Below are 14,592 nucleotides of genomic sequence, written 5' to 3'. Positions count from 1 at the left end.
GGTAATTCGTCGCTGTCTTCAAAGACTGATGACTTGCTGCGGTCACCATTCTGCTCAATCTCCGGATCGGTGTTGTTTTGGGCAGTGCTGAGAGGTGGCAAGGGTTCACCAAAGGCAGCAATGCCAGAACTGTCGCACAATATGGACGGCGGGAGCAGACATACTCTCACCACCAGCCACTACCATAGCGCGGTACCGAGTCTTCAGCCTATGTATCACGAAAAGGCGCGGAAAGTCAGGCTTCTTTGCGGAATAGATGCGGTTGATCTCATGCTGTACGTTGATCTCGTAAAGAACGGCCAGAGCTGGCTCAAGGTCGTGTCGCTCATCCCAGAGCGTCTCGTGGGTCTTGGTGGTGAGAATTGCTCATGCTGACGGGATGTTGGTTGTCTGACGCAGATTTTGCTTATCGATAGAAAGAGATGAAGTGTTGTGGAAAGTAGTAGAAAGGCAGAAAATGAAGTCTCTGCGTGCAAGTAAGGAAAAATTTACGAAACTACGACGACGTACGACCTTGCTTGAAACGTCGGAAGATCAAGCCAATCGAACAGACGGAAGAAAGAAACATTTCTCATGACTTGACCAAGAGCATTCAGTGTTCAAGAGAAGTTCTCATCTGTGAATACAGTCAGTCTCGATGCCCAATTTCGGTATCAGAATCAACAAGAAGTTGAAGGCCTTTGTTCACAGAAGTCCGAAGTCATGTCTTGTACGCAACCTCAACGGGTCTCAGACGAGGTTCTTTGATTTCTCCAAGTCCTCAACTGTGCACTGAGTCAAGGATAAGATGTGCAACGAGTGTCTCAACGCGAGAGTGACGCTCAGACCTCGTGAGAAGCATTGTTTGCGCATATGTTTCCGCTTTCTTTCACCTGCTGCGCTTGCACCTTTTCAACTCAGCGAATTCATCACGCAAATCAATTTTTGTCGCTTTGACACATCCATACACCTACAAACATATTTCGCCACCAGAAAACCAGCAAACATGTGTAATCTTTTCAACACCAGAATTGAGGATGCGCTGTGGGACGAGCGCCATGACCTTGACGCGTTTACAGCGCCCTCGCAGCCACTGCTCAGCTCCCCACGGACTCAGACTTTGACGAGCCCGACTCCCCAGAGAAAGTTGAGATGACTCGCTTGGAGTTCGTCCACCCCGATCAACTTGCGTTGATGGGTTCTGGTCGTGAGGACACTACGCTGCCAATTCATCAGCATGGAGGTAGGTCTCCTGAGAACGTTTCTTCTAATGCCAACAACAGTGTTGTGCATCGCAACGGTTGTAAGAGACGTCGCTCTCGCAAGCCATCGGTTGAGTCCGTCGTCAGAGGCGACAGCTGTAAACCCTGTGCTCACGGCCATGGTGACCACATCAACACCAACCAAGACTTGCAGCAGTGGGCCCCTGCTCCATTTCACGAGTCTTTCCAGCCTTCAACAGAATTCTATGAAAAGATACTGGCTATGGCTCGTATGCACAACGCCACGTACACCTACCACTCAGTCACCGTCAACAATCATTACAATCACGAGTCACGGTAAGAATCTGCTTCCGCTCCTGCTACGGATCAACAGCACTCTAACGGCAGTTCACGCAGTGAAGGGACAAAAAGTCATCGTAGAGGCCGCGACAGAGATTCCAACTGAACGCCAGGCTTTTATCCCGGTCTGCTCACCAATACGTCCTCATGTTTCTTTCTTTTCTGGAGATGCAGGTCTTCTTATCAGTCTCCTCTTTCTTTCGCCAAGTACATCATTCCCGTCCACCAAGATGATTTTCTCGACTCTTCTCGCCAACCTCGTCAGTGCTGTTCACCACGCTGTACAAGTTCCTCTTCGCCAAAAGCATCAGCTCTGCGCACCAGACTGCGGTCTCCGTATCCTTTGTGTTGTTCGATCACTCTGGAGGATTTTTCTTGCTCCATTGTGGGCCGTGGTTCATTCTTCTCTCTTCCTTTCTTCCTTTCCCCAACTATACAGAAGTTTCAGCGGCCTTATACAGGCTTGTCTAGATTTCAAGCCTTATGCAGCCTTGTACTTTCCAAGCCTCATGCAGGCTTATACTTTCCAAGCCTCATAAAGGCTCTTTCCCTCCTTTTCAGACATCTGTACTCTACTTTTTTGCTAGCCTTATGCCGGCTTTAGCTTTTCGAAAGTTTGAAGCAGACTTGAGTATCCGAGTCTTATCCAGACTTCAATTTCCCAAAACTTCTGTGATTATCAAGATCTTTCCGTTCACCTCTGCTTTAAATGTTTGTTGTACCCTGATGTTCTCATAGCTCTCGATTGTAGTGAAGGTACTGTGATCAAGATTAAACAATCTAGAAGAATGACATGATGTTTTATGCCGAAAACCTGCTGGAGATCGACCACTCTTTGCAAATAGCTTAGTTGCATGAATTTGCACCTTGTCTTGCTGTAAATGTGGGTTTGTCCTTTCCTCTTCATTCTCCACAGCATCTTCGTGATGCTGCTCGACGATCAAACTGATTGCCCAAGAACAAAGTAGACAGACTATGAAAAAGTTCTCCATAGGTCAGACCACTTTGAAATATCGTTGGAGTTTTCCACGTAGGCGCCTTGACCATTTCGAGAAAGAATATAAATAATCGTTGATTCTACACTTTCCTGTACTTACCTCTAATGGAACAGGTTTGGAAAAACCATGATACCAAAACATGCAAGTTGAAGCCGAGCTCAAGCTAGTTCCAACCACCAAACCTTTGTTGTTCAATGCGTCTTTGAGCCACGCAAGGTGAGGTTGCATTTGACAAAGAAAAGAATCTTTATCATGATGATACAAAGGTCACAATATGGTTAGGAATCGACTTTGACGGCTCGTTGTTGATCTGCTATAGAGGTGTTTGCAAAGAAGCAAGCAAGCAAGCAACAAGTACACAAAGAAGAAAATCTTTGAGGAAAGACAGATTACTAGCAACGTGAAGAAATAGTGACACTTTTTCAAGACCAGCATGTTTCATTTGTCCATCAGTTCTGCGGCCCTGCGCGGGACATATGACTCGGTGAAACATCCATCAGCCGCAGCCAGAATGACCTTGAGAGATGGGCATGAAGGAGAATGGCGACAGCAGTCTGGAGAACAGGCTGACGTTGCTAGCTGTACAAGAGAGAAGACCTGGAGCCTGGTGAACTTTCTTATGTATGTATATAGCAAAAAAACACGGATGATACCTTGGGACAGCCTAGTGCGCAGAGCTGACGAGGTGATGAACGCAACGCTGAAAGAGAACAAAGGATCAAAAGGAGAGGAAAGAAATTGGCGTACAGAGCTGATTTATTTGGCTGATGCAATTCGTCCGAAGTCCTTCGAAGCCCTCCGTTGCTCAACTGTCACCTCTGCCTCTGCCTCTTCCATAGCTCCTTGCTCTTTCAATGCCGGAAGCATTCTGACGACCACCAAAGTCTCCATCATAGCCACCGACGTAGCCTACACCGTGATCTCAACCTATTCATACTGTGACTGCTGAGAGGGAGCAACACCGTATTGAAGATTGACCGTGGTCGGCGTGTCGTGGTAAGCATTACCTCCAAATGGTCCAGGAGCTTGGAAGAAAGTATCCCCCAGAGCTTGCGGTGACGGGAAGTGGGCAGGTGGCTGGCTCTGATAGGCCGGAACGGCATATTGCTGTACCTGCTGATTGCCGGCACGTGTCTGCAATTGCTGATCGCCGTTACGAGGGATGTTGGCGGCGTCGCGGACATTGTAGTTATCCTGGCGGTTGCAGTAATCTGCGAAGCCGCGATTAGGCCAACGTGAGCGGCAGCGAAGCGATGGCGAACGGCGAGAGATTTCTTCTGTGGCCGTACTCTCTAACTCGGCATGAGGGACATGCCCAAAACGTTTTTCCTTGGCTGCCTCAACTGCCGCAATTTTTCTATTCTTCTTTTGCAAGGCAAGACATTCCTCGGGTCTGGGGTGATCTGCACGACGGTTGTGCGGATGTTCGAAATAGCGAGGCATGCCCTCCTCATTGACTGCGGGGAGCCTATGACCGGCACAGGAAGCAGCAGCAGAACCATCTTCCAGATCTTTCTCGGCTTCTTCGTCTTTGGGGATTAGATGAAGATCCTCGAGATGCGGCATATCTTGCTGTTGGCCCGAAGGGACGTGGGGCAGTGGAGGTTCCTTGAGACCATAATGGCCATCCTTCTGAGGAGCCGGCTGTTCAACACCCGGACGGCCAGACTGAGCCCGATCCTGACCTTGAGTTTGAGCCTGGATCTGAGCCTCTTGCTCGTTGTGAGCAATCATTGCCTCGTACATGACGATCCTGTCTCGCACCATCTCTAGGCGGCCAGCGTCGATCGGACGAGTCTAGGCGATGCGTTGAGACTTGTGTTGGGCGTTTTTGAGCTACTTGGGCGCCCGTTCTGGAAACAGTTGTTCTTTGTGCTCGTCCCAGAGAAAGCCATCGATGGCGCTGATGTGAGGATTGAGGGCGATTTCTTTGACGTTGTACATTCTGATGAGCTTTGAGATGAGTTTTCCGCTTGACTGTGCTGACAACGATGCTGTAGCGTGTGTGTATGCATTTGTGTGGTTGTGTTGGAAGATTACTAAGTTGGAAGAAGTGATGCGCAGACGCAAACAAGTTCCGTCACGGACTTCTACAAAACAACCATCCCCAAAGGTCTTTGGTTCGATTCTGGAGCACACCAGCAGACTTTTGCTCGTTTGTCATTAGAATCGACCACATTTTGTCCACCCCGAAGGCTCTGTGCACCAGGCTGCTTCCATGAATCTTTTTCTCTTTGTCATTTTCTATGCAGATCTGCTTTTTACCAAGCCCTCTACCAGTTTGTTGTTTTTCGAGCTTTATGCAGGCTTTCCTTTCTGTTCTTGCACACCAATCTCATTGTCAAGTTTGCCCGTTTTCCCCTGTCATTTCAGGTAGCAGGTTCAGATACAAGACAGCTTTTTCACGTCCAGTTCAATGTGCCATGGTATCATGACTGATCTTCTATATTCCCGTTTGGTAGACACTCTTGGGTACGACTATACTAACGCACAACGAATTCGAGTGATAAAATATGTGTGAAGGAAACTTTCTTCTCAGTTGATCTCTTTGGCTAGATTGCATTCAAAGAAGTGATTGTGCGTCGTTAAAGTATGTTGTCATTAGACCCATTCGTTTAAGACAAGCCACACCAGGAGGGTACGAGTTTCTCGAAGACTGCCGCAAGTATCAACAACGCAGGATGATACTTGAGAAGGGCATGTGGTCTTCTTGCGGACCCTCTGTCTGCCGAAGAATCGCCGTGCTGGGCAACTCACCCTGTTCGTCATGATCAACCTTCAACAACAGTCTACAAGAGCTTTCTATCATGTCTAATCCGAGCAAGAAGGATCATGTCCTTATCCATCATGTTAAATTTACCTCAAGAGAATCTGGCACTGTTTGGATACACTTTCGGAGTCATGAAGAAGGGATTATGTTTTTCTCCAGTAAGATTGTCAACAGTGAGTATTTGCATCTCAAAAACAAGCACCCACAGCCAATCTAAGGTCGACCTGCAGCAGAATTGACCGCCACACATGCCATCGCCATGCTTGTGATTCCCTAGTGAAAAGCCACTTTGAAGGATGCACGAATGATTGGATGTTGTTGATGATGGCTTCGGTTGAAACCTGACTCGGAAGCCAAGCCCGGTCGGTTTCTGCCCTATAACTCTACCGCCACCAGAATCCTTCAAGCCTTGTGTTAACCACAACCCTAGATTATCGATATCATCGCTTATGAGATTTGTTGAGGAAAAGTCGCTATGTCCGTATCTCTTGACAGCAAGATATCTTTCACTTTCAGCACAGTCGAGTGCATGCCTCGAAGTTCACCACGCTGACATCACACGGACCTTCTCGACGGAAAAATGGTATCCACCTGCAGATCTGGAGAAAGACTGGGCAACAGACCCACACCTATTTCTCCATGAGGGTTTCTCCGCCCATTTGAGGGGATGGATTCTGTGGAGGAGACATGGAGGTCGCGGAGAGGGCACAGCACGCTACTGATAAGTCAGCCCTCAACAGACCCAATGGGATGGTTCGGCGACTGGGTTAAATGTGTCTTGTCTCCCTTGAAGCGCTTTCCTTTCACTCTTTTCAACTCTCTGGTTACGCAGAGTCTTCGGCATTGAAACATTGCACAAAATGGCGAATGCTTTCTTCAAGAATCGCAGGGTTTACCTGTTGACCCTAGTGGCCTATATGGTGAGGACCTCAACACTTGTCCTACAATGATGCAATTCCTGACAATTATGGCAGGGCTCCTTCCTCTTCGGCTACGACACTGGTGTCATGGGGTCTGTTCTGGAACTGGAAAGCTTCAAGCACGACTTTGGCATGGCCGCTTCGTCAACAGGTTTCAAGAACGGCAGGAACGCTGAGATCTCGTCGAATGTCGTGTCGCTACTGACCGCTGGATGTTTCTTTGGCGCTCTGGCTGCACCCTGGCTGAATGAACGTCTTGGTCGTCGATACTCTCTCATGATCTTTAGTCTCATCTTCATGGTTGGCGCTGCTGTTCAGACTGGAGCTTCACATGCCATCGGTACCATCTACGGTGGTCGTGTCATCGCTGGTCTAGGTATCGGCGGTATGAGCGCCATCACACCTGTCTTTGTCTCCGAGAACTGTCCTCCTGATGTTCGTGGTAGGATCTCTGGTCTCTTCCAAGAGTTTCTGGTCTTGGGTGTCATGTTCAGCTACTGGCTATGCTACGGTGTCAAGAAAAACATGGCTCCCACAACAATGCAATGGCGCGTTCCTGTTGGCCTTCAACTCGTACCTTCTGGAATCATGTTCTGCGGTCTTTGGTTCTTGAAAGAGTCCCCTCGGTGGTTGGCGAAGAATGATCGTCATGATGAGGCTTTGGCATCTCTCGCATATATTCGATGTGTGCCTACCGATGACCCTGAGGTACTTCAGGAGCTTGCTGAGATTCGTGCGTCTGTAGAGGAAGAGTTCTTGGCTACTGAAGGTCTTAGCTGGAAGGAATGTCTCAAGCCTGGATATCGGGAACGCTTCGGCCTTGCGTTCTGCATCATGTTCTGGCAGCAATGGAGCGGCACAAATTCGATTGGATACTACGCACCACAAGTTTTCGCATCTGTAAGTCGTTGCTCTCCATGTTGTGGCTGTATTATAGAGGAGGAAGAGGCAAGACTTGAGGCTTCAAGTTTTCTTTTTCTATTTTGTTTTCTCTCTTCGTTTCCTCATTTCTTGCGCAGTTTTACTAATATGGAGATAGGTTGGTCTCACTGGCTCCAGCACCTCACTCTTCGCAACCGGCATCTACGGTACGGTCAAAGTCATTGCCACAGGCATATTCCTCATCATCGGCATTGAACGATTTGGTCGTAAATGGCCACTGGTTACTGGAGCCTGGTGGATGGCTAGCTGCATGTTCATCATTGGCGCACTTCTTGTCTCGTACCCACCAGACCCGGATGCTAGCTCTGTGAGCTCACCTTCTATTGCCATGGTGGTAATGATCTATCTGTATGTTATCGGCTACAGCGCCAGTTGGGGTCCTGTACCGTGGGTGTACGTTGCAGAGATCTTTCCTACGAGACTGCGAGCGTATGGTGTTGGTTTGGCTTCTGCTACTCAGGTTTGTGATTTTCAAATCCTGTGGAGATTGTTCCGAAATAACTGACTCCGCGACAGTGGTTGTTCAATTTTGTCGTCACAAAAGTCACACCTGCAGCCATTAACAGCATTGGCTGGCGTACATTCATCATGTTTGGCTGTTTCTGCACAGCTATGGGAGCATTTGTTCTGATGTTCCTCAAAGAGACCACAGGTCGCAGCTTGGAAGAGATGGATATTTTGTTTGGAGCCGTCACGCCCGAACAGAGAAAGAAGGATGTTGAGTTGGCTGTGGCTGAGGAATATAAGGCTGATCCTCATGCCGAGCACGTTGATCGTGTTGAGGAGCAGCAGGTGTTCAAGGACAGAGACGTCGAGTAGTTTTCATTGCAAGAATAGAAGGAATGTAGATGGTATCGGTACAGAATCACATAGATGGACATAATGGATCCATGAAGTAGATATGCTAGATTCATTGTTATGCTTCTGGGATTGTCGGTGTGTGGTAACAGGATTGTCGTGTGTTTCGCTCTTCTCCTACCGTATCGCAGCCGTATTCAACATGACAGCTTATCGTTCTACCGGTGAGAGAGGCTTGATAACAAGAAAAGGCCGCGCGTTTCAGCCACATCGAAACCTCAAGACACCGAAGAGCCATCGCCTTCTTTTTTTGGTATTAAGCAATCACCAGAGTCCGAACGCATCAATGATGGCGAGACTCTTGACCTCGCAAGAACTTCCTTGACGAGAAGCGAAGAGCGAGCATAAATATCACAATTATTGCATAGATGTGCAAAACAAACCGATCTTGGCGTCGTCACAGCGTTGTTTATGAAACTGGGGAAAGCACAGGGCTGAAATCAAGGGATCGAGAAACGCACAGCAAATGAGCGTATCACTATACGGCCGCGTGTTCTTTCCAATCAGGTCATATATTGCGACAAGACAGCAATACAAAGTCAACTCACCGACAGTCAGCTCTCGCAAGAATTACTACAGTACAACAACGACCAACAAAGCTGACGAGAGCATCGCAAGAATCGATATTTCGGACACGGGAATCGTAAGATCCGGACAGTCGGCGATTTTTGGAAAAAGGGCCGTTGAGTGTCGGTCGCGGGATTCGCGAGAGCTGACATAACTGGGCCACTGCGTGCTCATCCCTGGATTCCCGTATCGTTTTGACACGAAATCATTCCTAAGGAAACACGTTGACCTACTGCTGGATGTTGCCTCTGTAGCTCTCTGTATCTCTCAAAGGTAGAAGGGAAGAATGGAGAATCTACAGATCCATTCGAGGGTGAGTTGGCCTTGATGCAGGCACAGTCGCGGTGTCAAAGCCCGGACCGAACCGAAAGTGTATACAAGTAATGCGAGGCTGACGGCGACAACAATCACAGAGCTACATTGTGCGCTGGGTGCACGTCAATGAAGGACATTCGATTGGATGGAGTGTGCAGCCGCACAAGAAAAGCATCAACTTTGGCATCTTCAAACATCCTGGAACAAAGAATGGACTGGCCCCTGGAATGCCCACCTCGTCTGCCACCCTCGATCCTCCGCCGAGCGCCCATAGCAATGACGAACCCTTGAACGATGGAAGAAAGAGAAGAGGATCGGTGGCCAAGCATGAGGCTAGCACTGTCATAGAGAAACTGCACAGCATTGGCTTGCGCTGTGTTGAATGGGTGGGCAATTGCGAGGCTGATAAAGTCAGAGTCGGCACCTACGATGTTGGCCCTGGACAGGGAGGCATGTACGGTCTTGTGTTCGACAACACCTTCAGCAAGACTGTCTCCAAGACTGCCACGCTCGTACTCATGACGCACCCTACCAACGCACCGCCAAAGTCGAGAGCTCAACTCAAGGCTCAACCGAGTTCGTCGAATCTCAAGACCAGTCCGCGCATTTCTGCTTCACCGGGAGCTTCTGTCGAGTCGTTGGGGAAAGAGTTGGAAAACACACAAGCTGCAAAGGGTCCAAGGTCTTCGTTCCATCAGTCGCTTGCGCCGCACGATATCCACAGCGGCACCCTGGGCAAGCGTCGCAGAAAGAAGGGTCAGGGCTATGCTCGTCGTTTCTTCTCTCTCGACTTCACCTCTGGAACCCTGTCCTACTACCGCAACAGTCATGCTTCTGCTTTGCGTGGCGCTGTGCCTCTGTCGCTAGTCGCAGTCGGTTGTGACTCCAAAACTCGCGAGTTCTCCGTCGATTCTGGTGCCGAGGTTTGGCATCTTAGAGCCAGCAATCAGAAGGACTTTGAGGAGTGGAAAGAAGCTCTTGAACGTGCTTCAGCAACTGCTGTTTCTGGTCCCTCTACTCCGGCTGCCTTTACTCAGAACAGAAGCCCCTTTGCTAGCAACTCGGAAGCTGTCACATCTGTCGAATGGGAACGTGCAGAGGAGATTGTCAGCAGAATTTCTGGTTCTCGTGATGCTTTGCGCAGACTTGCTCAGGACACTGATGTCAAGATTTCACCTTCCATTGCGGTCGCTTCACCAAGCGCTTCTTCTGTCGAGTCAACCACAAACCCCTTCTTCGCCGATGCCGATACAGCTTCTGCAACCACCTCTTCTGAACGGCTGCCTTTCTGGAAACGCAAGCCTAGTACAGCTAGCAAGGATGCTCCTGGCTTCAAGCGCAAGACTTCTGGTCAGCAGCTTGAAGTCCCTCATGGATCTGCCGCTACTTCCAATTCGACCTCCCCAGTACCGAGCTACTTGAACAAACAGCCTCATACCACATCCATCACCATGCAGGAAACTCACGAACGATGCTTAGCACTTCTTCGCGATTTGGATAATGTGGTGAATGACTTCTCCGCTCTACTGGCAGAATCAAAAGCACGTCGCATGTCCATCAATCCGAACCTGCTTGCTCCTGCCGCTTCTCGTCTATCCATCGACTCGGTATCTTCGCAAGAATTCTTTGATGCCGAGGACGCTCCATCCCAACTCTTGTCAATCAGAAGATCTAGTGAAGCCACACATGAAGACTTCCAAGACATCACTTCTAACGGAGATGATTCTGACACCAGCAGCGATGTGGGAGATGCTACAGAGATTGCAAACGACACAACTACTGCAGCCGGCCAGATGTCTCTCTTCCCTGCTAAACCTGTACCGTTGACTTCGCAACTGCCAAAGGTCTCTTATCGCACAACTATATCGCCACCCAAGCAACCTCCTCCGTCGCTCATTGGCTTCCTCAGAAAGAATGCTGGAAAAGACCTGAGTACTGTCAGCATGCCAGTCACTGCAAACGAGCCACTTTCGGCTTTACAGCGTCTTGCCGAACCTTTCGAATCTGTTGACCTACTACACAAGGCTTCTTCATTGTTGTCACCAGACAAAGCTCTAGATCGACTTGTGTATGTTGCAGCATTTGCAATTTCCAACTTTGCCAGCAATCGTGTCAAGGAAAGAGCGATTCGAAAGCCTTTCAATCCCATGCTTGGTGAGACTTACGAACTCATCCGTCCAGATCTTGGCTTCCGCTTTGTTTCTGAGAAGGTGTGCCATCGACCAGTGCGTATGGCCTTCCAAGCCGATGCTCTGGACTCAGCATGGTCACTGTCTCAATCTCAACAACCAACTCAGAAATTCTGGGGTAAGAGTGCCGAACTCAACACGGAAGGCAAGATGAGACTGGTTCTTCACAACGTAAATGGCGAGAAGTATTCTTGGACATTGGCAACATGTTTCCTCCGCAATGTAATTGCAGGCGAGAAGTACGTCGAGCCTGTGGAAAGCATGACTATTGTCAATGAGACTACTGGATCAAAAGCCGTTGCTACTTTCAAAGCTGGAGGCATCTTCTCTGGTCGCAGTGAAGAAGTGACAACACAGTTCTACGAGGCTTCATCTGCATCCCCACTCGGAACCACATTGGTTGGCAAATGGACAGAAAGCCTGTCTCGTACCGACACCGGCGAAACAGTATGGACAGCTGGTCCTCTTGTTCCCAATGCAGCCAAGGTATACGGATACACCTCGTTTGCAGCCTGTCTCAACCAACTCGACGACAACGAAAAGAACGCAATCGCACCCACAGACTCACGCCTCCGTCCCGATCAACGCGCCCTCGAAGACGGCAAAACAGACGAAGCCGAAGCCCTCAAAGCACGTCTTGAAGAACGACAAAGAGCACGAAGAAAGGTCTTGGAGACACATGGTGTGGAATGGAAACCGAAATTCTTTGATCTTGTCAAGGGAGAGGAAGGTGATGAAGAGGTTTGGAGATTGGTGGGTGGCAAACACGGGTATTGGGAACGTAGAGATAAGGGTGATTGGAAGGATGTGGAGACTGTGTTTGAGACTTGATGTGCTTGTATGCAGGGCAATGTGCTCATTGGGTAGGTAGGGTAAGCTTGTCGTTTGCTGCAGCTATGCTTGAGCTTGAGACGAGAGACAATCAACCGATTTACATTCACCGTTTACTTTCTTTGCCCTTCTTTCGATAAATCTTATGCTTACGGCAGTCGCTTTCTCCGTCTTTCCCATTCCACACATTTTGTGTTTCCAGATTGTCGACGTACTACAGGCGACCTCTTCTGTCTTCGTCTTTCACTCTTCTACAACATGCTTCATTTCTTTGCCATCCGCCGCAATCAAGCAGCTTCCAAGTTCGCAGGATTCCTCAGTCGGGCGGGATATGTAAGTCGCCATCCACGCCGCCAATTTGGTCTTTCCACTCTCATCACCACCTATATATCTACTGGCTCTTTGTATAAGGCCTCAAGACTGTGAACGCCTCAAATCAATGATCTTGGGCAGCGATATCCATATCAGTGTCACCATCTCCAGTCAATCTCATCCGGATCCAACCACTCGCTGTACTTACGCTCAGGTGGCGATCACCATTCACCATGATGATTGCCTGGCCTTTGTCTGCATCTTGCTACCAGCTTTGGATACTCGGAAAGCTCTTGATGGATATATACATGTCGCTGCTGCTGAGACTACCCACGAGAGCAGCACCACTCTAATCCTACTTTACGCCCGCATCAAGGAACTCCCCATTGTCGTGGGTCTCGTCAGTCTCCTGGTATCCTGCTTTCTCAGCCTCACGCCCTTGAACGGATCTGGCGATACATTCTTCACCGCTACAATAGCCATGACTGCCGAGAGAGCTCCTTCAGCACTTGAATTGCTGCTGGCCGCCGATGAAGCCTGTGTCGTATCTTCCTGCGCAAGGTGATTACTACGCTGCGGACTGCTCGATATTGGTGTGGCAGGCAGAGTGATCCTCGACTCAACAAGTATGGCCACTATCCTGACGCTGCTCAGTCTTCCTATGGATACGGAAACTCAACTAACCCCTATCCTATAGCCTACAGCGTCAACCCCCTTGGTCGCCTTCCTGGAGCTCGTACCCAGCTGCCAATGATCAAGTCCAGCGCCGCTCTGGTGCCATCCAGAACACTTCTGAACCTGCCCCCTATTCCTCCCCCATGGCTCGCCCTAGTCCGCCTGCTATGGCGACTTTGACCTTCCTCTTCATCGCATCTGCTATTCCTGCTTCGGCCTCTTCGACTTATAGAGCTATATTCGGTGCTGCTCCTTCTTCTTCTCGCGCATCTGTGGCAAGCAGCACTGGTTTTGGTTCCGCAAGTACCACGACGAGACTGACTCTGGCGTCGCTCACCCCCCAGAGCTCAATCCCATGGCCCCTATCTTTGCCTCCAGTGCCTCCGGTCACCAGCCCTTCTTGCCGAACTTCTCCACCGCACCGCCTCCAAACACAAACTCGTCACCTATATAACGGCAGCCCAGCAAGTAGAAGTGCAAGGAACTTCAGCGGAAGAGCCCATGCAGCAGCTCTTTGCCAGACCTATGGATATGAAGCTCCCATCTCTCGCAAACGCCGCGGCAAATTCCACGCAGGAAATAAACGCCTCGTTTGGGATAACTGCCATCACAAACACTACAAATGTGTCAAGCCTGACCCCAACAAGCCTTGTGTTGGATGTATGAAGGCTCGTAGGGACACTAAGAAGTGTAAGGTCGCCAAGAACGTGCCGGCTTGAAGAGTTTCACTGAGACTTACCTCAGATTGCTCGTGGAGCCTTAGTGTCCCAACCTTCGACTCCATGTCAAGTTCTCCATCATTTCGGGCATTCACATGTATTTGGTAAGTCCACGCTTGGTATTGCAATTCTACGAAAAGAATGTCCACTTCCCCACGCGTCAAACAGAGTACTTCAGGAGCCGTACGTCAATTGCTCAGAAGCTGGCGTGCCATCATCCACGACTGAGATACCTGTGATGTCCAGGCCTACAACTCCGGCATTTGCGTGGGCATTGGTACTGCCCTACTGAGACGTTTCGTTGGTAGTCTGAGAGAGGTTTCTTGACAAGAAGAACCCAATTCTGTCGCACTGGATGACTTGAGGATTATCTCCGTTCGTCAAGTCTTGCGGTATCAAGAGCGGCACATGGAACGATATTGCTGTTGCTTATTCCTTGCTGTTTGGAGACTTCCTCTGGTTTGCCTAACATTTATGTTCCAGACTGAGAACGGCAAGGAACGCTGGTATACACAGCGTCCAGGTCACAACAGCAGATGTACAACATTATCATCAGAATTATTGGTTCCGCAGTCAGTAGTCGTCACGCAATCGTCTTGGTGCTGATTGACGACCACGTCTGCAGAAAGGCCCAAGAGGGAAAGACTGCCATCGATGATAGACTGAACACCTGTCCACGCTGGAACTTTCGCAGTGGTCCAGACCCACTGAGAAGTGCATGTCTCTTCCAAGCACCACAAAACTCAACTTTTCAAGTGTTGATCTTCTTTATCGATGAAAAATCCAGCAACATCCTTGTGGGCCACCTTGCATGGTCTGCTGATGCTTTCCAGCAGCAGCGTGGGCTTCCGCTGGATCCTCCTTGCATTAGAGAAGGAGCACAGTTCTCTAAAGAGCTACACGGACGGCCAACCAGATGCGGACGCTTAGAATCCTCTCCCACATCTCCATCAAG

The 14,592-nt window shown here is 49.4% G+C and overlaps 5 protein-coding genes across 5 annotated transcripts; 4 read left to right on the top strand and 1 right to left on the bottom strand.

Annotated features, from left to right (window-relative positions):
- Positions 1–985: 985 nt before the first annotated feature.
- Positions 986–2,172, top strand: M437DRAFT_66524 (uncharacterized protein; the record flags this gene model as incomplete). Its single annotated transcript, XM_041024766.1, has 4 exons — positions 986–1,023; positions 1,059–1,538; positions 1,576–1,801; positions 2,146–2,172. The coding sequence occupies 4 exons, from the start codon at positions 986–988 to the stop codon at positions 2,170–2,172; spliced, it is 771 nt and encodes a 256-aa protein (XP_040879099.1).
- Positions 2,173–3,466: 1,294 nt separating this feature from the next.
- M437DRAFT_66523 (uncharacterized protein) lies at positions 3,467–4,285 on the bottom strand (the record flags this gene model as incomplete). Its single annotated transcript, XM_041024765.1, has 1 exon — positions 3,467–4,285. One exon carries the CDS (start codon positions 4,283–4,285, stop codon positions 3,467–3,469), a length of 819 nt encoding a protein of 272 aa, XP_040879098.1.
- Positions 4,286–6,169: 1,884 nt separating this feature from the next.
- Positions 6,170–7,990, top strand: M437DRAFT_75770 (general substrate transporter; the record flags this gene model as incomplete). The annotated part of the gene is made up of 4 exons (XM_041026481.1): positions 6,170–6,229; positions 6,284–7,129; positions 7,269–7,631; positions 7,688–7,990. The coding sequence occupies 4 exons, from the start codon at positions 6,170–6,172 to the stop codon at positions 7,988–7,990; spliced, it is 1,572 nt and encodes a 523-aa protein (XP_040879097.1).
- Positions 7,991–8,882: 892 nt separating this feature from the next.
- Positions 8,883–11,931, top strand: M437DRAFT_75769 (uncharacterized protein; the record flags this gene model as incomplete). The annotated part of the gene is made up of 2 exons (XM_041026480.1): positions 8,883–8,909; positions 9,010–11,931. 2 exons carry the CDS (start codon positions 8,883–8,885, stop codon positions 11,929–11,931), a joined length of 2,949 nt encoding a protein of 982 aa, XP_040879096.1.
- A 439-nt stretch (positions 11,932–12,370) lies between these two features.
- Positions 12,371–13,637, top strand: M437DRAFT_84985 (uncharacterized protein; the record flags this gene model as incomplete). Its single annotated transcript, XM_041028201.1, has 2 exons — positions 12,371–12,804; positions 12,941–13,637. The coding sequence occupies 2 exons, from the start codon at positions 12,371–12,373 to the stop codon at positions 13,635–13,637; spliced, it is 1,131 nt and encodes a 376-aa protein (XP_040879095.1).
- Positions 13,638–14,592: the final 955 nt, after the last annotated feature.

This window comes from Aureobasidium melanogenum (genome assembly GCF_000721775.1).
Source record: "Aureobasidium melanogenum CBS 110374 unplaced genomic scaffold scaffold_12, whole genome shotgun sequence".
NCBI classification, from domain to species: Eukaryota; Fungi; Ascomycota; class Dothideomycetes; order Dothideales; family Saccotheciaceae; genus Aureobasidium; species Aureobasidium melanogenum.
The sequence above is the reverse complement of the archived record's forward strand: the minus strand, read 5'-3'. Positions and strand labels throughout refer to the sequence as shown.